Raw genomic sequence first — 26334 nt, forward strand, 5'->3', positions numbered from 1 at the left:
CAATACCTTTCTGAATTCCAATTACTAATGTCTGAATAATTTGTTTTCTTTCTTGGATCTGTTTCTCTCCTCTCTTTTTACAAAGCCATATGCGTTAACCTGCACAATGTTTTCTTGGGTGGATTTCTACTGAGGTCAATGGATTGCTCCTGTTAAAGAGGTTCGAAAACTGCAGGCCATTACACCCAGCAATTCATCTTAGCTGGATTGATGACCAACTTTGTGACTTGGTAACAACGGTAGCTATACAATAAGGAGCACATAAGCGGTCAGTGCAATTTCGTACCGTCGTCAACTAGGAATTGAGAAAAGAGAGAGAGAGAGATACTCACAAAGCACATTAGCCTGTGGGTAACACAAACAATATTTTTTACTATGTCCCTCTTAATGCAACAACATATCAATAATTAGAGATCAGTGCTGTTCAAACATTCAGTGAATGCCTTCCATGAATTGTCATCAAGGATGAAAATTATAATTCATATAGAATAACCAGGCTGGCTTCTGATCATGTTCTTAATTTAGGACTTAGCTTCGAAGTCCCCAAATGCCTGGACCGCTATAGGTTATCTTACATTAACATGTATTAAAAAACCACAAAAAACCAAAATGAAAACCTTAGCAATCTAGGGTAACTAACACAATGAGATAGGCTCTGTTTAGGAGCTTACTATCCTCAGGGTCCCATCTGCAAAAATGGCAAGTCAGGAGGCTTCCATTTCATCGCCCACATTTAATAACTCCTATCTGCTTCTCCCCAAGTACACATGTATCAAATATATGATCAGGCTACTACTTTTTGTTGCGCTGTTCTTCCACTATCAGCCTCCAATACAGGACACAATGGCAAATGGTTATTGATGTCAATGATATCACCGGTAAACATATGTTAAGTGCAGGGTCTTCTTCAGTGGGATATCATGGTGGAATAATGGAAGTGCGAATCAGTTCCTATACATTTTTTGTGGAGGGGAAGAGAAGAACCATGTGTTTAAGGACAGGATATGGCCATCTGAACCAGCTCAGCTAACACCAATGAAGCTTTTGAACCATACATCAATAATATCAAAGCTTGAGGTTAAAACAAACATTCAAGATTATATTGAAATATAGGCTGAATAGCTTTGATCCCCAAGATGCTCCAGTGATAGACCATTAATGTCAATGGGCTGTTATTTCAGTAGAGGACCTTAAAGATCGGATCATTTGAAGTCTTTAGCAAAGCTCATGGCACACTACACGAAGCTGAAATAACTATTTATTTCCTTTTGAAAAAGCAAGTTCTGCAGGATTATGGTATACATTGCAAGTTTAATTGTTTCTGAGATTTTAATTTTGGAAAGTGGAAGGACTTGAAAGATGGTCCACCCCATTTGCCCCCCCCCCCGAAAAAAACCCCATGCTTGGTTAAGCATACATATTTTAGTTGACTACTCCGATCAATCTATTGCTTTAAATCTGCAAAAAACTTCAGATGGGCAAAATATTTTTGAAGCAAAACCATCGTTTTTGCTGTTGTTGTATGTTTGTCTCTTTTAAAACATGAATTCCATCCTGCATGAGAATAAAGGAGTGTGTGTGTGTGTGTGTGTGTGTGTGCCTGTTTTATGACGGTACTTTTAATGAATGCTTGTATTAAAGTTTGTTTTAAAAACAAACCAGAAAACACCCTTACTGCTTGACTAAACTGGGTATATATATATATATATATATATATATATATATATATATATATATATATATATATATACACCCACCCACACCCACACCCCACCCACAAACACACTATATATGTATGTGTGGGTGTGGGTACACACACACACACACACCATGATGTAGCTTGGGGTTTAAACTCCTGGAATGCAGTGACTTATAGCAACAGTGAAGTTTAGAAGTGAAGTAGATTTCTAGAGGGGAAATCCAAAAAAACATTCCCAGCCCTGGTGTGAAAACAATGGCATTCCTCCATTAGTCATGTCAGGACAAATACTTGGGCGATATTAGATGAGGAAAGAAGGAGACCTTAGTCTGGAGCTCTCATGAATCCTCTCCATTTACAGCAGCGATGGGGACACTCTGGGGCAGGAGGTGAGGTGTTGCCACTGCACTGCACCCCCTGGCAAGACCAGGAGGGGACATGGCAGGGCACCATGTTGGCAGCAACAGAGCTTTCTCATCCCTGATCCAAGAACTTCAAACTCATCAGAAACTATGGCAAAAACCGAATGACTCAAACTCATATGTAGCTTTTCTAACTAGTCTCAACATGGCCAAACATTTTAGCATTGCGTTCATGGTCTATTCAAAACTGTAGAGCAGTTACGGACAATGTCTTCAGCCTCAGGGGCCGGATTGTCCCAGACTGAGTTCATTGACACATGAACTCCTCCCTGGCTATGGTGTCATGCCTGCGCCCTTTGGCTGGGGAGAGGCTGCAACCTCCTTGGTTGGTGGGTTCTGCAGCCCCCTTGGTTGAATAAATTGGCCTAGACGTGATGTGGCAATTCTTGCTTTCACAGATGCCCTTTGAGATAATGATTGGGTGCTACAGAAGTTTCTGTATTGCCACAGAGACTTCTGGTGGCATACTCTTACTTTACAAAGGGCATTTGCTAAGTCTCTCTCACTTGACAAGCACACTGTGCAACAGGGAGAAGTGTTTCGTTTAAACACTGGGAGTGGCACAGATCAAGCATGCCTGGCCCTGTACTGTGTCCAGAGCTGCTCTACCTAGCCATAGTGGTTGGGACAAGCTTGAGTGGGATAGAAGTAGGAGTCCACAAAAGATTGTGACAAGGACCAAATGCATCCCGTGGGTATCCAATGGACCATCTCTGCGTGCCTGCATGGAAAGTAAATTTCACTCCCCATTGGGCTTGTTAAACTAACAAAAGATCTTTGGAATAATACAATGGCCACTTACAGTGATACATTCCCATTGACCTTAATGGAGTTAATACTGGTGCAAATGGTCATTCGGTCAGAACATTCAGGAGCGGTCCTCAAACTGTTTTTCAGCTACTAAGAGGAGCTGTGCAAGTTAGCCAAGAAAACAAGCGAAGAATCTTAATAAGCAAACACAGGTGTTTTAACATTCGACATTTTGAGACATTGAGCGGAATGTGAGAAATACGTGACTATGAAAATACTTTAAAGAGAGCCACCTTGGCAGCATAACCAGAAATGCAAAACTTTCTGCTGTAAACAGCTTTGACTTTCCTACTGCACAAATAGAAGAAATCCTTCCACGTTGCTAAATATGCTAGACACCCTCCAATGCTTGAAAAGATTGTGATAAAAGGGTGCTTTCAGAGCATCTCTGAATCAAAAGGGGGGGGGAATCCCTGCCCACAAATTCTCTGCCCCCCCACTTAGAATTCTGTTTTGGAAAAAAAAACCCCGGTGAATTCATTTTGGGCACTTTTGTTTCCTTAAAAAACAACGACAATCATTTGGCACTTCAAGTGTTAAATCCTTAGGCACACTGGGACAAAGTCAGCTTTGCTAGACCTTCCCCATGAATTCGAAAGAGTTGCTGGAATTCGGCAGGGAGCTGGTGGGACTCTTGCCACTTGGTCGTGAACTTTGTTCCTTTTTTATCATAGTAATGGTACGGAAGGTCTTCCCGGTTGTTCGGATTAAATCCAAAAGGCCAGAAGCCATATAGGTGGATTTCGTCGCAAATTGCAGATGCCAGAGTATACATGAGAATACCTGTACTGAGCCGTTTGGGTGCCAAGTGCTTGTTTTTCCAATACCTGTGAAATAAAAAGAAAGCATGACATGGGAAACGGATTATATATATATTGAATGGAAATGTTCTGGAAATGCATAATAATGTCATTTTGAAATCCCTTTTAGGGCAACATCTTTACTAGGCCAACCACGACATCGAAAAATAATGTGCGAGCTTTTGTGCAGGCAGACTCCGTCCCTCCAGATGTTTGGGACTACAATTCCCATCATCCCTGACCACTGGTCCTGTTAGCTAGGGATGATGGGAGTTGTAGCCCCAAAACATCTGGAGGGCCGAGTTGGCTATGCCTGCTTTTGTGAGTGCTCTAGTGACGAATCTCATCTCTGAAAAGATGAAAAGACTAGCTGTTCTTGACTGTTCTCATCTTCTCAGAGACGAGGAGTCAGCTGCTGCTGTACTTCTTGTTCCTAGCAGTCACTTGGTGCAACGTGATATCTATGGCACAAGAAAAATAGGGGAAAGAGCACCTTAAATGAACGAAGTCCCCCAGCCTCCAAAGGGGAGAGACTCAGCTGATACCTGGGGCAAAGGAAATTTTTATTATAGCTCCATGTGTCTCAGAGCTCAAGGACTGCATCTTCAGGAGCACAAACTCTGCCCATACATTTGCATCTGAACTGCACAAAACTTAAGAGAGTGTTTGAAAAGGAGTTCACAGAAAGATGACGTGTCTGCCAGTGATGGAAACCTTGGCCAACCAAGGCCACCATGTACTGATAGCTCTTGTCTTCTGGGCTTCTTTTCAAAGATTCCTTGACTGGTAAGCTTAAGGGCCTTCCTTCACCTTTTGGGGCAACCCTGACATGTGCACAGCAACTTAAATCGCCCTACCCAGTGTTGGGTACTTTAATATGTTCCATATTAAAACCGTGACCAGATGCAGACTTCATGGCTTCAATATAAGCCACGCGACTGCTCTGTTTCCCACTTAGCCTGATGAATCTGGACAATATAAGAGCTGGTTCAGTATTCTGTGATATTGTAGTTGGCCCAATTAAGGGACTGCCCAAGAGGGAATATTTTTCATGGGCCAACGTGGCCATCTCGACTTCTGTTTTGACTGAGAATGACAGCATCTGGATGCCTCGGAGTAAGGCAGCTTTCCTATGTTCCCCCGATGATCATTCGCTGATACTGAGAATCATGGTCAAGTCTTAGCTTCTGAGGGAGTTCAGTGTAATGCTTCCCTCAAAGCTTCCCTCTAGATCTGGGATGGGGTGCCTGTGGCCTGATAGAGGTTGTTGAATTCCAACACCCATCAGCTCCAGACAGCATAGCCAATGGACAGGGATGATGGAAGTTGTAGTTCAGCAACATCTAAAGATCTGTTGGTTCATCTCTGCCCCAGCTGCACCCTGGCTATTCCTGATCCTGAGTCTGGTTGTCTTTTTTTCCCATCTTGTTTAGATATGTTTTTGTAGCTCCTGGTGGCAATTTCTATTTACTCTACACTTCTCTACTTACACCACCTCTGATTCCACAGCTCCCTAGAGTTTGTGGACCTAATAATAATAATAATAATAATAATAATAATAATAATAATAATAATTTATTTATACCCCACCCATCTGGCTGGGTTTCCCCAGCCACTCTGGGCGGCTTCCAACAGAAAAATGAAATAAAATAATCTATTAAACATTAAAAGCCTCCCTAAACAGGGCTGCCTTCAGATGTCTTCTAAAAATCTGGTAGCTGTTTTTCTCTTTGACATCTGATGCGAGGGCGTTCCACAGGATGGGCGCCACCACCGAGAAGCCCCTCTGCCTGGTTCCCTGCAACTTGGCTTCTCGCAACGAGGGAACTGCCAGTGTCCTCAGTGTCCGGGCAGAATGATGGGGGTGGAGACGCTCCTTCAGGTATACTGGACCGAGGCCATTGTTCATTTACCCAGCAATCTAAACTGGCAAAGACCTGACAATCTTGTCTTAATAAAAATTCTGATTAGCTACGATTGTTCACAAATGTGAATGAGCAAATGTACGGCTTCCAGGAGCAAAGATGGCAGCTGCCGCACTCCTTCCCTGCCCCTACCACAGGGGTTAAGTCATGGTTTGTCTTAGTGCTACACCTGAACCTGGGCTCATGGTTTGTCGAGACAAACCACAATCTGTAACCAAGGTTCGTTCTTGGTTTACCACTCATGGTTTGTTGGGGGGAGATAAGCTACAAGCCAGGGTTTGCACATAGCAATAAGCCAAACCATGGCTTAGCTCTGTGTAGCAGCAGGACCAGAGGAGCAAAATGCCTTTGATCTGCTCTCCAGCAACCTGCATGTTTGCTTGTGCTAAGTCATGGCTTGGCTTAGCATTACATGGTTACTGGGCCACTGTATCACGATTCCTTCTTTGTTATTTTTTTTTGCTAAAGGAAAGTAGGGCACAAATTTAATGAACGCATTCATAAACAACCCACTGCCTCTCTTAGAAACCCCTCGATTCTTGACTGCTGCTCCTCAACCGCACTGCAAACTATAACGAAAGCAAACAACAGCATCAAGGGGTGAGTTAAACGCACCTGTTGAGATGTTGCATTATATTTCCTGGCCAAGCCAGCTGGACTTTTAGCTGCCCACGATGCTCAATAAAGAAGTCAACCAATGTTCTTGTAATGGTTGCTGAAGTGTGGAAGAAAAAGGCTGGGATCCAGAGAATGGCGCCGTCGAGCTTCTTCAGGCTTAGGAAAAAGTTATTTCGATCTTGAATGGTCAACAGGTTGTTGTAGTACTTCTCCAGAATGCTGGGGTTGAAGGTGGTGAGATTGGTTTTCCTCCCGACATCCTTCTGGAATGCCTCAGTCGGGGCAAAATTGCAACGGAAAACAAAATCGTACTTATCTATTTCTTGCCCGCACTGGCTGCCCACAAGGATGCCGCTATTTCCGACGACGGCACAAATATTGTAGTGCTTGTTCTGAATAGGAGAGACATCTGGAAGCAGCAAGCGGAAGCTGCTGCTAATGGAGAAGACATATTTGTGGCTGGAGTAATCGTAATGCATCAGCTGCCCAATCCGAACCATATTCTTCGTCAAGGAGAAGTTTTTGATCACGTCAACATGCTGAAGAATTTCTCGCCTAGAACAATAAAAGGATATGCATTTCATGAACATGATGGGTCTTCCTTCTTATGTTGAATTGTTATCTTTGCCTTGAGGAAATGGGAAGTAAAGGACTAATTTCACAATTATGTAATTGAAGGAGCGCCTTCCTCCATTCCAGCCAACCTGTTTTTCTGAACTGCTTGCGGTGCCCACAGGGAATACGGCACCTTTCACCAAAAGAAGCAGGGCCTTCTCAGTGGTGACACCCTGGCTATGGAATTCCCTCCCTGTAAAGATCAGATAGTCCCCACAGAGGTGATACTACTGAGGATTATTCCATTTTGCTTCGTGGTCTGTTTTTGTTTTTAATACTATATTTTAATTTTAACCTGCCCTTTGAAGAAGGGCAGGGAATACTAATAATACTAATATTTACAACAGGGACGCAGAGCTATTGGCCCTTCAGAAGTTGCTAAGACTGCAACTCCCATCACCCTTGGTCATTTTCTATGCTGGGGCTGATGGGAGTTGAAGTCCAACAGTACTAGGAGGACCAAAGGTCCCCACTCCTGATTTACATCAAGAACAGAGTACATTTGGGCTTGGTTCAGACAAAACTCTCCATTATTCTAGCTCCTTGCCCCACAAGCTTATAAAATCTAATGCACACGTGCCCAAATTGCACAGTCAATATCAGCACCCCCCCCATCTGAAAATAGATCGCATGATCTGGGCCTAAATTAACTTACCTTCCCTATGACTATCCAGGCAGTAAGTAGTGTAATGGCAGATTCATGAATACAAGCTCCATTCAGGATAGACAGAGGCATGACTCCTCACAGCCACCCTCCCCTCTATGATTATAGAACCTTCTTGATTACACAACACTTATATAATAATTATAATTAGGGATGCATTGCAGTAATCAATGCAGATCTCCATGTGTTTCCTTTCAGCTAGATCTACTATTTTCTGCGCACATACATGGGCAAATGATTTGGACTACTTCAATAGCGTCTTTCAGAGGGATTTAAGTCATGTTTTCCTTGAATTTCCATTGCACGTTACTTCGACGGTTTCTCTCTCTCATTACAATCAAGTGATCTAAATGTTTTGTGAAATAAAAGGCATTCATTTCACTAATTTATCTGAATTAGCGGGGTAATTATTATTATTATTATTATTATTATTATTATTATTAATAATAATAATAATATTCACCTACTGAGAATTTGTTTTGTGGCATGAAATTAATCCTGAGTCAGAAAGGGATTAAAAATGTAGTTCTTTGCTGCTTTTGCTTTTATTTGTTTATTAAATTTCTATACTGCCTTTCACCCAAAGATCACACGGCTGTTTAAAATATAAGAACACCCAGTAACAAACAAACAAACAAAAAATACCCTACCACAGTTTAAAAGGCAGAGGAATGCTTTTGCCTGGCACCTAAAGGAGCCAGACGAGTCTCTCTGGGGAAAGCATTCCACAAAGGAGGGGGCACATGAAAAAGGGCTTCAGAGTATGATCACATTTTGGATGGGCAGTCACAGCTACCCCAAAATCTTAGACTCCTATGAACTCTCAACACTTCTCTACTAGGCAAGATTTCCAAAAAAATAACCTCAAAATGAAGCAGGAAGTTCTTTCAGAACAAACAAGGAAGTTCTTCTCCACAGACTGAACCAAGAGAGAAAAACTACAGCAGCAGCAGCCACCCCACCTTTCTTAGCATGAGGGCACATTTGGAAATCTAAGGCATAGAAGAAAAATTGGTGATGCTCAGAGCCCCCTTTCCAAACACCAGGCAAAACATCTGCATGCCCACCAAACAAATGAAACACAGATAAAACAAACAGCCCCCCCACCCAAAAACATACAAACTGCCCAAGAAACCTCATTAAAAATAATTGGGAGGGGCAGGGGCCCCCGATGGGCACCAAGGGGGTACCTGAGAACACTATGATGTTCATGGACGCCACACTGGGGTGCAAAGAAGGCTCCCCAAAGGGGAAGTTCATTCTCCATTTCCATCCCAGAGCTACGATTCTCAAGAGGGGTTTAAAAACCAACCCCTCTTCCCAGGGAACTCTGGGAATTGTAGCTTTGGAAGGTGGACAAGGGTCTACTATCAACTCTCAGCACCTTTAGTGAACTACAGCTCCCAGAATTCTATGAGGCCAAGCAACAACTGTTTGAAGAACTTTAAATGTATGGTGTGAATGTTGAGTCCTCATTCTTAATGCTTAAACAACCAAGTACATTAAGCTAAGAAGTACATAATATCCTTAACAATATGAGTACGCCTGAACTTATAAACCTATTAACCATACTTAAGGAACATGGACTATTGATTGTACATTACTTAACTGCCACACACCTATCCAATTAACATATCACACTATATCTAATATCCAGGTGTATCTAAACCCCCCCTCCTGTTGCAGGTTGATCCAGTAGAGGGTTATTAATCTGGCGTATCACTAGAAACCATCACTACGCCAATGTGTTGTTGTTGTTGTTGTTGTTGTTGTTTAGTCGTGTCCGACTCTTCGTGACCCCATGGACCATAGCACGCCAGGCACTCCTGTCTTGCACTGCCTCCCGCAGTTTGGTCAAACTCATGTTCGTAGCTTCGAGAACACTGTCCAACCATCTCGTCCTCTGTCGTCCCCTTCTCCTAGTGCCCTCAATCTTTCCCAACATCAGGGTCTTTTCCAGGGAGTCTTCTCTTCTCATGAGGTGGCCAAAGTATTGGAGCCTCAACTCCATGGACAAAGACAACAGTACGCCAATGTACCAACCGTCTATTATGTACAGCCCATAACTCGATATGGAACCTCATCTTGTTCTGTGACCTTATTTAGTCACACGCTTCCCTCTCAGATACTATGATTAATAGATTAATTAAGGTCTGTAGCACACTTATATCATAACTAGTTTTCCTGGCGAATGCCACCCTGTGCAAACATCATAGTGTTCTCAGATACCCCCTTGGTGCCCAAGGGTTTGGGTTAGCTGTGGGAAGGTAGAAGCTCATTCCTCTATTGCACCTTGGGAGAAGTTTGGGGACAGCATTGGCTGAAATGGGCCCTTATCGCTGTCTCTGATCCCCTTGTCAAATCTCCTCACAACCCCCACACTGACCCTGCATCCATTTCTAAAATTTCACCAAAGTATTAGCGTAACTGGCAACCACAACGACAGTCAACAAGGAGACACTTCAGCAGAATGAGTTCTGTCAACCTTCCTTTGGAACATTTTATGCTATCTTTGGAGAACCAAGCTCCGTAAGACCTATAATGCACAACTGCTTAGGATTTAAATAGAAGCACACTTGGGCTTACAGGTCTCTCTGCTAGGGTTGCCATATTTCAAAAAGTGAAAATCTGGACACAAGAGCTTCTATTTATTTATAAAATCTCCAAATAAAATGACATTTTAAAGCTTTTTTTTTTTTAAGGAAAATCGCCAATAAATCAACACTTCCAATATGGGCTTCCATGCGCCTGGGTTGTCCCAGGTTATGAAACTTCTCCCCAGACGCCATTTTCAATGGACGAATCCCTGCTATGTCCAGGAAATTCCGGACATATGGCAGCCCAGCTCTCTGCAACCTTGGTCCTTCTTGACTTGGATGTAACCTTCTCTGCAGACTCCTGCCTCCAGTAAGCAGCACAAAGTTAAACTATGATGGAACTCACTTCTACAGGAGGTGGTGACAGCCACCAACTTGAATGCCTTTGAGAGAGAAATAGATAAATTAACAGAGGACAATGGCTACTAGCCATGATGTCTACCATATGTTCTATCTCCACTGTCAGAGGCAATAGATGTCTGAAAACCAGCTGCTGGGAATTGCAGGTGGGCAGAGTGCAGTTGTTGCTCATGCCCAGCTTGCAGGCTTCCCACAGGCATCTGATCAGCTTCTGTGAAAACTAGATGCTGGACTAGACAAGCCACTGGCTTGATTTATGTCTTTCTGTTTTAAATAATGCTGACCATGTTTGGATGGGTTAGGGTGACCATGTGTTCTACTCTACAGGGGGCAGCCCTCTAATTCAGAGTTTCCCGAGCACAATTCAAAGTGTTGGTGCTGACCTTTAAAGTCCTAAACGGCCTCGGCCCAGTATACCTGAAGGAGCATCTCCACCCCCATCGTTCTGCCCAGATACTGAGGTCCAGCTCCGAGGGCCTTCTGGCGGTTCCATCCCTGCGAGAAGTGGAGGTTACAGGGAACCAGGCAGAGAACCTTCTCGGTAGTGGTGCCTACCCTGTGGAACGCCCTCCCACCAGATGTCAAGGAAATAAACAACCATCTTACTTTTAAAAGACATCAGAAGGCAGCCCTGTTTAGGGAAATTTTTTAATGTTTAATGTTGTATTGTGTTTTTAATATTCGGTTGGAAGCCGCTCAGAGTGGCTGAGGAAACCCAATCAAATGGGCGGGGTATAAATAATAATAAATAGTAGTAATAATAATAATAATAATTTTTTTGGGGGGGGGGGCTACAACTCCCAACATTCTCAGCTAGCTTAGCCAGTATTCAGGATGATGGGATCTGCAGTTCAACAGCATCTGGGGACCAGAGGTTGAATTACACTGCTTCACTTGATGGGGGCCCTCAATTTGAAGAGCTATTCTGGTCCGGTTTCAAGATCATAGCTGCCAAGTTATCCCTTTTTTAAAGGGATTTTCCCTTATGCTGAATAGGCTTCCTCGCGAGAAAAGGGAAAACTTGGCAGCTATGTTCAAGATAGATAATGATAACAAAGAAGAAAAGGAGACTTGAAGCTGATCATCAGCAGTTAGTACCTGGACAGCAGACAGATCAGGCAGACAGGTCAACTGGTCATAGTCTTTCCCACAATAATACTATATTTCTAATTAAATTACAGTCACTGGGTGGTGTTAAACTAAGTTCTTCTCAGAGTAAACCCACTGAAATGAATGAGCATGACTAAGCTAGGTCCATCATTAATTTCAACAGGTCTACTCTGAGTAACGTTCAGCTGACGACCACCAATTATTTCTAAAATTGTATCTAAATTAGCATATACAAAGTATATGCAAATCTGCACCCTCCTATTCCTCCACTCCCCCCCCCCCCCCGCATGTGTATGTGTGTCCTGAACTTCCTCTTTCCTGGTGATGTGCCTAGAATGGGCACAAGCTTCCAGCTTCCAGCGAAGACATTGGGCATTTGCAAACTGGGCTCTAAAGCCTTTCCAATCTAGAATTCATCTGCGAAAGTGAATTAGTTTTAGGACGTCTAGTGGATTAAAACAATCAACCCTCTTCCTAGGATTAATTCTGAAATGTGTGTGTGTGTGTGTGTCTCCACTTATCATCAAAATTAAACATATGGCTAGCACGCGTTTAATTAACTAAGTAACACTTAAGTTTATGGAATTTGCTACCAGAGGATGTGCTGATGGCCACTAGCTTTACACGGCTTTAGAAGAGGATTAGAGGGATCTATCATTAGGCGTGAAGGCTATCTGGAACCTCTATTTTTTTAGGAGCGGTATGACACTAAACACCAGTCCATGTGGGGCATCAGTGGGAGACGGCTAAGGCCTTCAGACCCCACTCATTGTCTTTCTGAAGACATCTGCTTACTTGGCCAACTGTGGGTAGCAAAAACAAAAGCGCCAAACTTAACCCATTCTGGAAGTCTGTTTGACTTCCGAAATGTTCGAAAACCAAGGCGCAGCTTCTGATTGGTGCAGATGCCCCAGGAACAATAGCCAACAACCGCATCGGATGTTTGGCTTCCAAAAATCGTTCGAAAACTGGAACACTTACTTCTGGGTTTTCAGAGTTTGGGAACCAAAGCGTTTGAGAACCAAGGTGTTTGAGAACCAAGGTACAACTGTATTATTAGTGTACATCACACTGACATAGTTGTTAAGCAGACAATTAATAAATCATTGATGATGACGAGGAGGAAAACAATGGAAGAGGAATAAAGTGAATATCATAAATGGATCTGTTATTTGTGGGGATGTGCTTTCATTCCATTACCACTTCTAACATTGCTGCTTTAAAGAAAATTGGATGCTTTGTGTAATGTAATATATACACGTGTGTGTATTTTAGTTTTTATTATGGGATGTATGCGTGCATGATTTAATAGAGTGGTATTCAAATAGGGTTTACACAGAGTAGACCTACTGAAATTAATGAACGTGCCTAGGTTCGGCCCATTCATCTACTCTGCATAAGACTTATCTGTAAGCTGCTTTGGAAGAATGTGGGCTAGGATTTCTATTTATAAATTAAGATAAATAATTCACCAGTATCAGATACTTTCCATCCTGTGCTAAGAAGCAACAGAAATGCTGTTGGTCTGAGCCCTCCTTCAAAAACAATTGGCTGGATCCAGACTTTGCCTTCCGCAAAGGAAGGTTGCGTCTGTCCATGGAAGGTTATTGATCCCATTGGCAAAGTGGGAGAAGCAACTTCGGCCAACTTCTCCCTTTGTTGGCAGGAATGAACTCTAGATCCAACCTAATATCTGTGGACCAGGTGGGTGGGGAACCTTTTTCAATCTGAACCACCTTCCGGGGGTCACATGAGAGTGACAGAGGCAAAAGTGAGTGGAGCAATGTGCACTAGGCTAGTTTGTGTGGGATGGGTTTTAATGGGTAGGAGAGGATATGTTCATTGCAATTTATCCCTCCAGCTGCCCACGTGCGTGAATTAAACAGAGTTTTTAAATCCCATTATTGGCAGTGAAATTGGAAGCATAGGAACTGGGCTGCAAAGACTCACTTTGTAAGCTGGCTTTCCCCTTCTTAGCCTGCTTAACAATGAACGTGTAACAACAACGTGTAAACTAAGTATAAAAATAAGATTTACTTACTTTATAATCTTGCATTGGTTCACAGCAACAGTAGCAGTAAAAACTATGCAAGCAAAATACTTATATTTACAGTATAGCCAGTCTCGGGGAATCTTAGGCACAGGGCATGACTGGCGTCATGGCTACTCAGAGAGAGGGGGGGGGGAGAGGGAGAGGAACAGGAAGTACTATATGCTCCTTCCTCTCCAGGAGATGATGGGAAATGACATCACACAGAGCCCTCTCTACCAACTGTATTTCTATGGTCTGAGTTTCTGACTCTCAACAATATACAGTGGTACCTTGGTTCTCGAACTTAATCCATTCTGGGAGTCTGCTCGACTTCCGAAACGGTTTGAAAACCAAGGTGTGGCTTCTGATTGGCTGCAGGAGCTTCCTGCACTCAAGCGGAAGCCGTGTCGGATGTTCAGCTTCCGAAAAATATTTGCAAACCAGAACACTTACTTCCGGGTTTGTGGCGTTTGGGAGCCAAGCCATTTGCGAACCGAGGTAGCACTGTAGCTCTGTGGACTTAGCCTCTTCTCATGCTAACTAGCAAGAATATGTATTTTTAAAGTTTGTCTGCTAATCTCCCACTACATAAACTCACACACCTTTTTCTCTCCTCCATACAGGCAACCAAGAAGCATTGTCAGGACTCAAGGACATGGTCCAGTCAGTCAAAAACACTAAAGGTGTGTGTGAAGCAGCTTCAATAAGGGTGTGTGACCTGGGAAGTCCTGGAGGCCAGACAGAGAGGCCTGGAGAGCCATGTCCTGCCTCTGAGCCTGATGTTACCCCACCTCTGCTCTAGACTTTATGAAGAAGGTGCTGCAAAGACCCTCTTTCACTGTCTCTTATAATGAAAAGGCTGCCAGGATTACAGACTTTTTTATTTTAAGAAATGCATTTCAGCCAAAAAAAAAAATTTCTTAAAGATTGTGCCCTGTGTAATTGAACGTAACTGAGACTCTGACCACTGACGCTTGTCAACCTCTACTAGACCACAAAGATAATGCATTTTGGTTTGGGACTGCTGTACCTGATTGCAATAGAGTTTATATAAGTCTTTCAAATGGAATTAAACTGCGAAGGTACCTTATATTATTACCTTGCAGGGGGGAAGGAAAGATTATTGCAAAGAAACATTACTGTGCATTCCCTGTATCATCAGCACAGAACTCTCAAGTCATCCTTAAATGTCATTAACGATAATGCGCTCAATTTTTTTTGAAGCAAGTGCTTCCAGTATCCTCATTTGGCATCTCGAAGCAACATTCAGTTGTCTCTCCTTTGCAGACACACAGCTTCTTAATATTCTATTTGGGGAATCATAAGGTCAATTTGCAAATATTAAAATTTCACCTAAAGTGAATAAGGCTAATAAAAATACCATTATGGTTTCCATTTACTCATCATCAAGAGAAAACTAACCAACTTGGTCTATTTCATTACTTATTTGCTGCTCTTCCTCCAAAGGGCTCGGGCTGGAAACTACATGCTATGCATAACACTGGAAATACTACAGAAAACAGCATTCTTCTGCGGGTTCCTTCCATTTTCCCTGGAAAGTTTAACATCTCTTACCCATCTGGTAATGGCATTGCATTGCAATTTGCCTCTTCCAGCCACCAATGAAATCATTTATTTACTTACTTCATCTATTGACCACCTTTCATCAGAGACCACAAGGTGGCTTACAACATTCTAAAAACCAAACAGTATCTTTCTATATACATAGAAATGTAAGTCTGTTGTCATGCTGCAGTTTACATGGCTGCTGATAGGTGGCCATGCTAATTTCAGCGAGATGATAGAATGGCAGGCAGATAAGGGAGCAGGCATTGCATGGGGGTGGGGGGAATGTTCTGTGAAGCACCTTGCCCCTCCATTAAAAACAACTGGAGCATGATATAATGGAGGCACTTCAGAAACTGCTCTCTAAAGGTGGGGCTTGGAGCGGGCTGTGCGGGGATAGGCAAGGGGTGGGTCAGGTGTAAAGGGAAGAGGTGTTGGCCAGGTGTGGGGAAAGTGGGGTTTGCAGAGTGGTTGACAAGCAGAGCATACACATTCTTATGAGTTGAGAAGGGGTTTGCAGGCTGTATGCCGAGAGCCTTCTAATTCCTTGATCCAGCAAGTTGTAAAACTTAAGCAAGAATTCAAATTTCTGGAATAGTTGGTTAGCTTCCTGGTGAGGTGACAGCCTAGGTAACAGACCATTAAGGGTACAAAGGAAGTGGCTCTATGCCAGATGACAAATGGCACCCCCCCTCAACTTGCTGGTAGTAGTTAGAAAAAGCAAAGGCCAGAGCTTAGTTGTGTGTGTAAGCTAGAAACTGGAGGAAGAAGCAGGCTGAATCCTGTGAGGAAGAGGCATGCCTGATTTCTGCTTGCACCCAAGGCTATGGCTATGGGTGAAACAAGACCCTATTGGGATGTTAAATGAAGTGAACTCTTCCATTGTAGGCTCAGGCTGTATATATGTGTAAATAAGCCATGTATCATAAATACATCACAGTCTCAATTGTCCCTCATTCCAAAGGAAACATAAACCCTGGGTAAGTGCCTGGAATTCTGCACTGTTTGGAGACTGGTGTGGCGTGCAATAGTATGTTCAAATTTTCAAACCAAAACTATTTCCCAAATCATAATAAGCAGAATAGAAGCCAGTTACACAAACTCATTGCATAGCAATTAGGCTGACCCCAAAGATTTATACTACCTGCCCTCTATCTGGCAAGTCTCCTCCTTCATTGAATAATAATAATAATAATAATAATTATTATTATTATTAATACCCCGCCCATCTGGCTGGGTTTCCCCAGCCACTCTGGATGGCGTCCAACCAAATATTTAAAATACAATCAAACAACCTATGCACTCCACAGTGATGGTGAGGGGACTCAGGAGCGATTGAGTCAAAGGCTCTGCACATCTTGCCATTCCACAATCTATGAGCAGCGCATTTCCCCTGAAAAACATTTATGTTTGCAACACATTGGGGAATTTGGAAACTAGCTTCTTGGTAAGTTTCCCTTGCGTGTCCCGGCTTTGCCTTCCTACCGGCGTCTCCCTTAGGCAGACCTCACTTTGCTCTGTTCTGATGGCCCTCAGAGCAACCTACAGACATGCTGGCCTGAAATGTTTAAAGCTTAATAAGATCTAGAACTTGCTTATGTGACAGAAAATTGCCTTGGATTTGCCAGCACGACAGTATATATATATAAAGTTGAAGAAAGGTTCCATGGAAATAACGCGTCATATTCTTGACCCCACTGACAAGAAGAGTCCGCAATCAAATTGAAACTGAATAGACTCTTGCCCACTTAATGAAATTTCACATTGTGCCTTGTACATTGCAAACCTTACAAAGGTGCATCAAAACGGAAACCGAGCTGATGACACTCCTAACCCAAAGCTGTTGTGTTTCCTTTTGCCACCCCTATTTTAAAAGCCATGTAATCCAACTTCTAGCCTCTTCTGCCTGCAGGATCAAATAAAATATAATCCAATCAGCAGTCAACATACCTACATTGACCTCAGAGCACCGTGGCTTATTCCATTTTTTTTTTATTTTACTTGACGCTAGATGTCCACTTCCATAGAAGAAAGCTCTTGGATTTGAAAGCATGCAACACATTTGAACAGCCTGTTGGTTGAATGAATTATGTGATTCCAGGTTATTCTATGTTGCTTGCTGGGCTCACATGGTTGTAAGCGCCGGATCCCTCTGAAGCAAAGGTTAAGGGATCGATAGCGAGCTACAACGCTGCAGCCCCCTTTTCAGTCTGCACAAATCCTCCCCTCTTGCCTTAACCAGTTAAGAAATCCATCTGCAGCAACTGCTAACAAAGTCCTGTTAACCATAATTTGGTTACTGGTTAAACTGGAAATCTGGTCTGCCATTAACTGGGGTTAAGGTCCGTGCCAATGTAATTCTTAATAGAGCAATGCTATAGAGAAGTGGGTAGGAGGAAGAGTCCTTGGTAGAGGAACCACCACTTCCTAAACCCTACTGGGCTTGTGTTGACCATACTGGAAGGTTGCCCTTCAATACTGGAAGGCTGCTTCTGCCCTTCAATCCACTGGTTTCCAGGGGAGGGAAAATAACTGTGCCTGCTCCAGGACTGGCATAGTTTGTCTCCCTTGTTGGGGGTATGTCAAGGGAGCAGGAGGGCTTGGGATCCTGTGGAACCAAGGCCTCTTCTGATCCACCCCTGACATACTCACGCGGCACACCCCTTTTCAGCCCCTCACAATGAAATTTTCCACAGTTGCAATAAAGACGACTTTGAGGGCAGGTCTTCTTTGCTCACTTTCTACCCTGGCAGAGGGCGGTCCAGGGGAATCCACCCATCCACCGGCTGCTCCAGGAAAGAGACTTCTTCACATAACGTAAGCTAGTTAAGCTATGGGATTTTCTCCCGCAAGATGCACTGATGAAACACCGTCTTGGGTGGCTTCAAAAGAAGAATGGACAAATTCATGGAGAATAAGGTTATCAATGGTACACAGTAGCTACCAAGACTACATGTCTACCTCCACTCTCAAAGGCAGTGTGCCTCTGAATGCCAGCTGCTGGGAATCATGAGAGAGGAGAGGATGGTTGCACTCAGGATCTGCTTGCAGGCTTTTATCAGGAGCAGGTCAGCAATAAAACACCTGGGGGGGGGTGTCAGTGAAGTTATCTCTTTATTCTAAGAAACCAAAAATAGTGCATTCCTAGTGGTCACAGCAACTCTTCCCAGTAGGCCTTGCCCCAACAAGGCAGTTGTGAGGACTGAATGTCCCACCGTTCTCTAAGGTTCCTCCCTTGGTTCCTTCTCCAGCAACCTGAGGTGCCTTTGCCTTGTCTCTCTTTGCTCTGCCCTCTTCACTCCTCTGTATGTTCTGGGAGACCAGTGGGGAGGGGAGCTGGTCACAACAGGAGGGGGAAAGTCCCTGGTGTCTTCAGCAGCCTGTCCCCACTCTTCTCCAGCCTCCACTTCTGCCTCTGATTCTGGACTGCTCTCTGCCCCAGCTTCTTCCTGCTCACTAAAGCCTATTGCCACTTCAGCTTCCGACATCTCCCCCTGCCAGCCTGCTCCCTCTTCTTCCTCTGACCACTCATCATCACTCCACCACTGATCCCCTGGCTCTGAGTCCTCTTCACTGGGGGAGTTCTCCAGCGAGTGCCTCCTACCACTCCTCTGTATCCACCAGCCCATCTATAGCCATCTGGATGGATACTGTGAGAATAGAATGCTAGACAAGACGGGCATTTGGTCTGATCCTGCAGAGCTTTTCTTGTGTTCCTACATAGGAGTTGGGAGGAGGAAGCATGCCCTTCAATCTTATTTCCAAGATGGTTTACAAGAAAGAATAAAACAAAATATAACTGCAAACGTAACATCATAAATTGATCTCATAACTGCCCCCCCCAATTACTTAACTGCATTTAAGCCTACATTCTGCCTGCACTGGCCCATTCAGTTGGACCAATATATTTGTAGTTTTTTGTTTTTTTTAAACATTGCAGCACAGTATCATCCCAGTCTATATTTCAGACAGAACAGGTAGCTATTAGCCAACAGTGTCCGCTTTGGTAAAACTCGACCCAATTCAAAAGTACTTGAACAAAACTAATAGAAGACAGCAGGAATCAAGAGCATTTTCATTATTTTGTTTTTTCATGCAATAACCGGGTGCAGGAGTTGTGTGCTCTTGGCATATAGGAAAGATGGTTTACATAGGATCACAGAAAGCTGCCTTATACAGAGTCAGACCATTGGCATATCTAGCTCAGTATTGTCTACAATGACTGGCAGTAGCTCTCCAGGATTCAGACAGAGGTATCTCCCAGCCTGGAAATGCCAGATGCTCTACCACTGAGCAAGGTCATTCCCAATAATGTGAGGGCTCTGCCTGCTAATAATTCTGAAGGCTCCTGGGCCAAAAGATAAGAGAAAGTTGGGGTGGAGACACATTTCATATACACTGGAAATGAGAAGCTCCTGGATACCTTTCTTCATCAATGGTTATCTCCTTTGCCCTCTCTCCTTTTAACCCCTCTAAGCTCCTTGGGGAAATTAGTGGACAGAGAGAAATAAGGAAAGGCAAACTATGCATGGATATAGCAATGTGGGTTTTTGCAAAAAATTAATATGGGAAAATGTTTCTGGAAATGTTTCCTGTGGATATTAAGCTAACTTGCACAGGATAATTTGTACCTGACAGTTTTCTGATGTGCGAGCAAGTGATTTAATTTAGCATGTTATCCCCCCCCCCGGCAATTTAGTAAACAAAGCCCCCACCCTCAGAAAAGTAAGGTAAAGGTAAAGGTAAAGGTAAAGGGACCCCTGACCATTAGGTCCAGTTGTGACCGACTCTGGGATTACGGCGCTCATATCACGTTATTGGTCAAGGGAGCCGGCGTACATGTGGCCAGCATGACAAAGCCGCTTCTGGCGAACTAGAGCAGCACACGGAAACACCGTTTACCTTCCCGCTGTAGTGGTACCTATTTATCTACTTGACTTTGACATGCTTTCGAACTGCTAGGTTGGCAGGAGCTGGGACCGAGCAATGGGAGCTCACCCCGTAGCGGGGATTCGAACTGCCGACCTCCTGATCGGCAAGCCCTAGGCTCAGTGGTTTAACCCACAGAGCCACCCATGTTAATTTTTGTCCCAATTCCCCACAAAAATTTGAAGGGAAGAAATAAGGTACAGCTTAAATTATGTATTATTTGAATACTTGTAAAAATTGAAAGACAAGATCATGTGCTTCTCTTATATCCTTTAAAACTAAGGGCCCTCCCCGAAGTTATTGAAAACTGTTGACCCACTAATAAATGTTAGAAACCCAAAGAATTGCGCACAAAATACGCTGACTCACATACTCGCTGGGGATTATCACCGGACAAATATTAATTACATCTTTGAAATTGCCGAGCTTGCTTAATATTCTATTCGCATCTGGAATCCATTCATTGATACTAATGAATTTAGGGAACGGAAAACTTCCCACAGAAAAAGAAAGCCCTGGGAAATTTTATACCCCACATCACTGGATGGAGAAAGCAGCCATCTCCTGTACAATTGATTTCTATCCTCCTTCAGCTTTCTCTGTTGACTTCAGAATTCTCAGCAAGCAGGGTTTTGTTGTGGCAGAGCTGCTCTCACATCGGGAGTGTAACGGGGGTCAGAGCGACAAGAAGATGACATGGTGGGGAGGTGGTGCTTACCTGACCTCCTGGCAGGTGAGTTGGTCGCTGCTTACTGGGAGGGCTGGGGTGAGGCTGCGACAAACCTGGTGCAATGCAAACGCCCTGGCTGTGCCAGCCTGATGCACCTGCTGGCGTGTATGTACCATGCCGTCCTCTCTGCAGCCATGGCACTCCCAGCAAGCAGTAGAAACTCATTTGCTGGGGCTGGAGGTCAGGTAAGCACTTCTGCCCCACCATGATATGCTAATGGAACTAGGGTTGCTAGGAGGCCATGGAGATGAGAAAGAAATAGAATACAACTTTCACATACTGATCAGAAACAAGTCACACCTTCAGCGACAGGCCTGTAGTAAAAACATGCCTTCTCAAAATAGGAAGGACTTAGCATTTGTTGGTATAGGCACTGTTTTCAAACATTTGAGAAAAGCAGAAGTTCTGATTTTGAACACAGAACCCCACCTCGAAGCATTGCTCGTTAAATCACAGATCACTGTTATGGCTGGTTGATCTTTAAAACTCCTAAGAGCACACACTACCTGTTGCCAAATAATTAGTTAAATAACAATTGTGATTGCTTTGTTGTTGTTTTTAAAGAAACATGACAACATGCTTTTGGCTTGATTGCTTAGGTTTGTCTTGTTCTCTCTCACCTTTGCTGCAAAAATGCTGTTCTGTTGAATGTCCATTTGGGAGCTTTATCCTGCAACTCATGGTTCACGTTGTTTGTATTGGGTACAAAGGAAGAGTCAAGGAACTTCAGTGCAAACTGGGACCTGAAAGGGATCACATATCCATACCATCAGTGAATTCACTCAAAGCTTGAAGGAGCAAATTAACTAGTCTATTACAGTCTAGAATGAAGTGCGAGCCAGTCTTCAAGGACATCCCACCATCAAATAGACAAAATACTTTCTGTGACACGTTATACCCGGAATCTAAACATGCTCAGTTGTGCGTATCTCACCAAATCCCAGTCCAGATGAGAACCTGGAGAAAATGTTAGAGGCAAGTTGTTCATTCTCCCTGACATGCTATTCGTACGTGCACTGGGAGACGCTTCCCCCACAGGAAGAGCATTCGAAAGCATTGCTTCTGTTGCCCAAAGTAATGGAAAGTTTACTATTAGATCCTGCTACATACCGGTATGTAATCTTGCACTTAATATGTTGTGGGGAGGAAAATGTGCTATGGAAAGCTACAGGAAAGCTAGAGACCTGAAACTATGCTTGCTACCACTTTTAATCATCTTCCTTTTTGGCCTTCTCCTTGTTTCCAGGAATTCATGTGCTTCATACTCTCCTATTCCTCTACTGCAGACATCCCCAAACTTCGGCCCTCCAGATGTTTTGGACTACAATTCCCATCTCCCCCAACCACTGGTCTTGTTAGCTAGGGATCATGGGAGTTGTAGGCCAAAACATCTGGAGGGCCGCAGTTTGGGGATGCCTGCTCTACTGCTTCTTCTGCCCCACCTATTATTATTATTTATTTTTTAAATTACTATTCTTCTTCTTAATTGCCTTCAAAACAACAATCTCAAGGTGATGTACATGAAAGATAATGAAAAAGCGAAAAACAGCAAATACATCTAAAATGAAACTAAAACCAGACAAAGCAAAGACCCATTTATCCAGCTGGAAAAGCCTGTCTCCAGCTGTTTCCAGAAAGTGCAGATTGTGGTTGTCTGTCTTATCATGGCAACAAATGCTATTCCACAGAAGAGAGGAAGCTACACTCAAAAAGCCCTTCTCCCAGTAACTGCAGAGCAAATTTCTGAGATTTTTAGAACCTGTAAGAGAAACTCCTCTGAAGACTGGGCCTTCTTCCTCTCTGTACTTTTGTTAAGTTTTTAACTTTTTGTAAGTACGGTTGTAAACCCCCCCCCCCAATTTTCTGTTTTTTCTTTTGCAAACCACTTTGAGGTGGCTTTTTCTACACTCAGGCGGTGTATAAATTTTATGAAATAAAAAAAAAGAGAAAAAAATTTCCATTGATGAAAATGCTTGAAACCTGTGTGTGGATCATTGTTTGTGTGTTCTCACCTGGACGTACTTTAGGGAACTACCTCATACCAAGCCATACCACTGGTCTATCTAACTCAGTATTATCTACACTGATTGATTGTTGCTTTCCAGGGTTGTTCAGGCGGAAGTATCTTCCATTCTTTACTTGGAGACGCCAGGGATTTAACAAAGCAGCTACTCTACCACTGAACTAGAGTCCTTCCTAAGCATTTTGCTGCATGCATACAGGGAGTCATAGAGTTGAAAGAGACCCTGAGGGTCATCTAGGCCAGTGTTTCCCAACCTTGTGCCTCCAGCTGTTTTTGGACTACAACTCCCATCATCCCTAGCTAGCAAGACCAGTGGTCAGGAATGATGGGAATTGTAGTCACAAAACATCTGGAGGCACAAGATTGGGAAACACTGATCTAGGCCAACCCCCTGAAATGCAGGAATTTCAACATGCAGTCTCCCATCCAATGTGAAAACATACCGGACCCTGCTTAGCTTTGCAAATGTGCCAGTGTGCATTCTTCTCACCTGATGAGCAATACATAATACTTTTTATCTACATGTGACTAGAACAAATGTAACATGTAAAGTAGGGATGAGGAGCCTAAAGTGCCCTCCATATTTTGTTGGACATCAGCTCCCATCACTCATGCTAGTTGGGGCTAATGGGAGCTGGAACCCAACAGCAGATTCTCTATCCCTGATGTAAAGCATCTTTTAGGCTGCAACTCTAAACAACAGTAAGTCCCAATGAACTCGTGAAGACTTAATTCTGAGAAGACATGTATCTGATTATGCTGTTAGCCTTTAATTTCTCCCAATACTTCAAATTTTCTAATGATTAAGAGCCAGTATACACATTAGTCTAGACAGCGGACGATGCCACCAGAAGCAGCCATAGCATTATGGTTACATAACACTATTTATTAAAGTGGCAGCATGGAGAAGACAACATGCAAAAGCCATTTCAAGAGGCACCCATGCACAGAACATAGATTAAGGTATCCAAGTGCCTTGTACTGAGTCGAAACCTCTGGGCCGTTTAGCCCAGTTCTGCTTCCTTTGGTAGGCAGCACCTACGCACAAAAGTAGAAAACAAACAGAATGGTCCGCCCTTTCAAATGTTGTGATCTGAGAGTTCTCCTTAATTAGAAGCAGAGGGTCGGACTAAATGGCATGTGAGGTCCCTTCTAAACTCTGGTTTTGATTCCCCCCCCCCTATTCCGAACAGCCAGAGCCGTTAGCGTCTGGCCGGTTCATAAACGGAGAATAAGCATGGAAGGGAGTGAAGGCGGAGGGGCGCAGAACGGGAGCGGATGCAAAATCAGCACCAGGGACAGCGACCGCCTAATCCAGCGGCCTCCGAAAGACAACCTCTCGCCTCGGAGCCTCAAGTTTCCCTTCACTTTTAAAGACTCTTCTTTTTTCTGAGAGGGAGGAGGCCACTTCAAAGCAACCCCGCCACCCCACCCCAGGAGCATTTGTGTGGGCGCTGGGAAGGGGCTTATTTTTTTGCAAGGAGCCAATGCAACGCCACGTCTGCACAGCGTGGGGCATTTCCCGGCTTCTGGACCAGCAGAGGAGGAGGAAGACCCAGCAGAGCATGCGAATCGTCTCCACGACTTCCGCCTCACGCCTGCCTGGAAAATCCACCTTCCTCCTGCAATTCCCCTCCCCCAATTCTCCGGGCCCGATCTCTGCGCGCACATCCTCTAATCTGCCGGCGCTAAAATGGGGAGTAAATCTGCGCTTCTTTGGGGAGCGCAGCGCTTCCAAAGCAGTTTTTTATTATAAAAAATACATTTAAAAAATAAAATTAAGAAAGCCACAACCACACAAAGGACACCCCTCCCCACTTCCATCACCAGACTTGTGGGGCAGTGCAAAACACCAGGGGGGGGAAGGGGGGAAGACAAGGAATGGTGGAAGGGAGCGATCGGAGACCCTTCCAAGCCCCCTGCGCGTTTAAAGAGCGTTTGTGCATCTGTCAACCCACCCCCACCCCGCCCCCCAAACGGTGGGGAAACCGCGCCGATGTCTTCCCCCTTCCCCAGCCAGGGAAAGAGGGCGCCTGCGCCATCAGCTCGCCCCATGATGGAATATACATGAACCGGGCAGCGAGCCACCATGATTCTCGTCAGAGACCCGCATCATATTTTATCTATATCTATAGGAGCCGGGGGGTTCCTCACCTCCCACCTTCCTCTGGCCACTGAGGCAACCCCCCCCCCACCTCAAACCTCTGCGTGATCTGATCGATTTTTAAAAGGGAGGGGTGGGGGCTTGGTTTACTGCTGGCACAAAAAGCGAAGAGGTGGGGAATGGGGGTGTCCCGGAGCGTTGATCCAATAATGATCATAATAATAGTAATATCTCCCCCCCCCACAACACACACCCTCCCCTCCTCTGACCCTTCCTCTCCAGCATGCATACACTCCGCCCAGCTCACTTGCTCTTTCCTCCCCTGGAAGATGATATATGTACATTTAAATATATACATATATGTATTTTCAAGCACTCACCTAAATCCAGTGTGGAACATGTACATTCGTGGCACTCCCGTGTTGGCGTATTTGGGAGTGGTGAAGATATTGTCTTTTTTCAGAGACACGTAGCTGATGAAGGACAAAATCAGCAGAGCTACGCAGAGCATCACCAGACCCAGAACACTAACCACCCGGACCATCTTGCAGCTTCTCATGCCTGGGGGCGGAGAAGGGGGGGGTGAAAGAGAGAACACACACACACACACGGAGCTGAAAGAGCTACATTGGAGTTAACACACCCAGAAATCAGGGTGTTGTATGTGTGTGGGGGCTGGGGGGGGGGAAGAGCGGTGTGGCTAAGGAGGGGGGAGGGAGGGAAAACACACACACAAACACTCCAAAGGATTAATTCAAAGCACACCCACACACAGGGGAGCTAAGCGCTGAGAGGATGGAGAATTAAAAAATAATAATACAAAAAAATGGAGGGTATGAGGTCTGCAGCGTTATAATGGCAGCGGATGGGGGTGGGTTAAAAAGAAAAAAAGGTGGATCTTGCCGGAAATTATAGAAAGCTGCCTGATCCTGCCTGCTTCCTTTGTGCAGGAAGCTGTGGATCCTATTGCCTTAAATAGGTGTCCCATTCAAAAGCACTCTGGAGATTTGCTCTCTGAACATAAGGGAAACGCCTTGCACTGAGTCGAACCATCCCAGTTCAGTATGGTCTACTCTGAAAGGCAGCGTCTCTGCCCAGGGTTTCAGACAGGGGTTTCCCAGGCCTGCCTGGAGAGAGAGGAATGGATCTAGGAACTTGTGCATGCTAGGCAGGCGCTGTACCACTGAACTGCGGTTCTGGGTCTGACTGAGACGGGGTAGCACCTGTTTCCCTTCCCAAATGCTATTGGCACAATAGAAGATGCTCCAGACTCCAATATCCGCCCCTTAAAAACATCACTGCCTACAGACGGACATGAGTTGGTGGTTTG

At 44.2% G+C, this 26334-nt stretch overlaps 1 protein-coding gene across 1 annotated transcript; it reads right to left on the reverse strand.

Moving 5' to 3' along the window:
• Nucleotides 1–2040: 2040 nt before the first annotated feature.
• Nucleotides 2041–25563, reverse strand: ST8SIA3 (ST8 alpha-N-acetyl-neuraminide alpha-2,8-sialyltransferase 3). Its single transcript, XM_035101008.2, has 4 exons — nucleotides 25385–25563; nucleotides 21498–21620; nucleotides 6272–6829; nucleotides 2041–3758 (listed from the first exon to the last, which is right to left on the reverse strand). Exons 1-4 carry the CDS (start codon nucleotides 25561–25563, stop codon nucleotides 3476–3478), a joined length of 1143 nt encoding a protein of 380 aa, XP_034956899.1. The 3' UTR covers nucleotides 2041–3475.
• Nucleotides 25564–26334: the final 771 nt, after the last annotated feature.

This window comes from Zootoca vivipara, chromosome 11 (assembly GCF_963506605.1).
Source record: "Zootoca vivipara chromosome 11, rZooViv1.1, whole genome shotgun sequence".
Classification (NCBI taxonomy): Eukaryota; Metazoa; Chordata; class Lepidosauria; order Squamata; family Lacertidae; genus Zootoca; species Zootoca vivipara.

What these genes read in the sequence shown, in the direction of transcription:
- ST8SIA3 (XM_035101008.2), bottom strand. Translation starts at nt 25,563, where the DNA reads ATGAGAAGCTGCAAGATGGTCCGGGTGGTTAGTGTTCTGGGTCTGGTG. An exon ending in ATGTTCCACACTGGATTTAG is followed by an intron (nt 21,621 to 25,384) that starts GTGAGTGCTTGA and finishes GATCCCTTTCAG; the next exon opens with GTCCCAGTTTGCACTGAAGT. An exon ending in ACAGCATTTTTGCAGCAAAG is followed by an intron (nt 6,830 to 21,497) that starts GTGAGAGAGAAC and finishes TTATTGTTCTAG; the next exon opens with GCGAGAAATTCTTCAGCATG.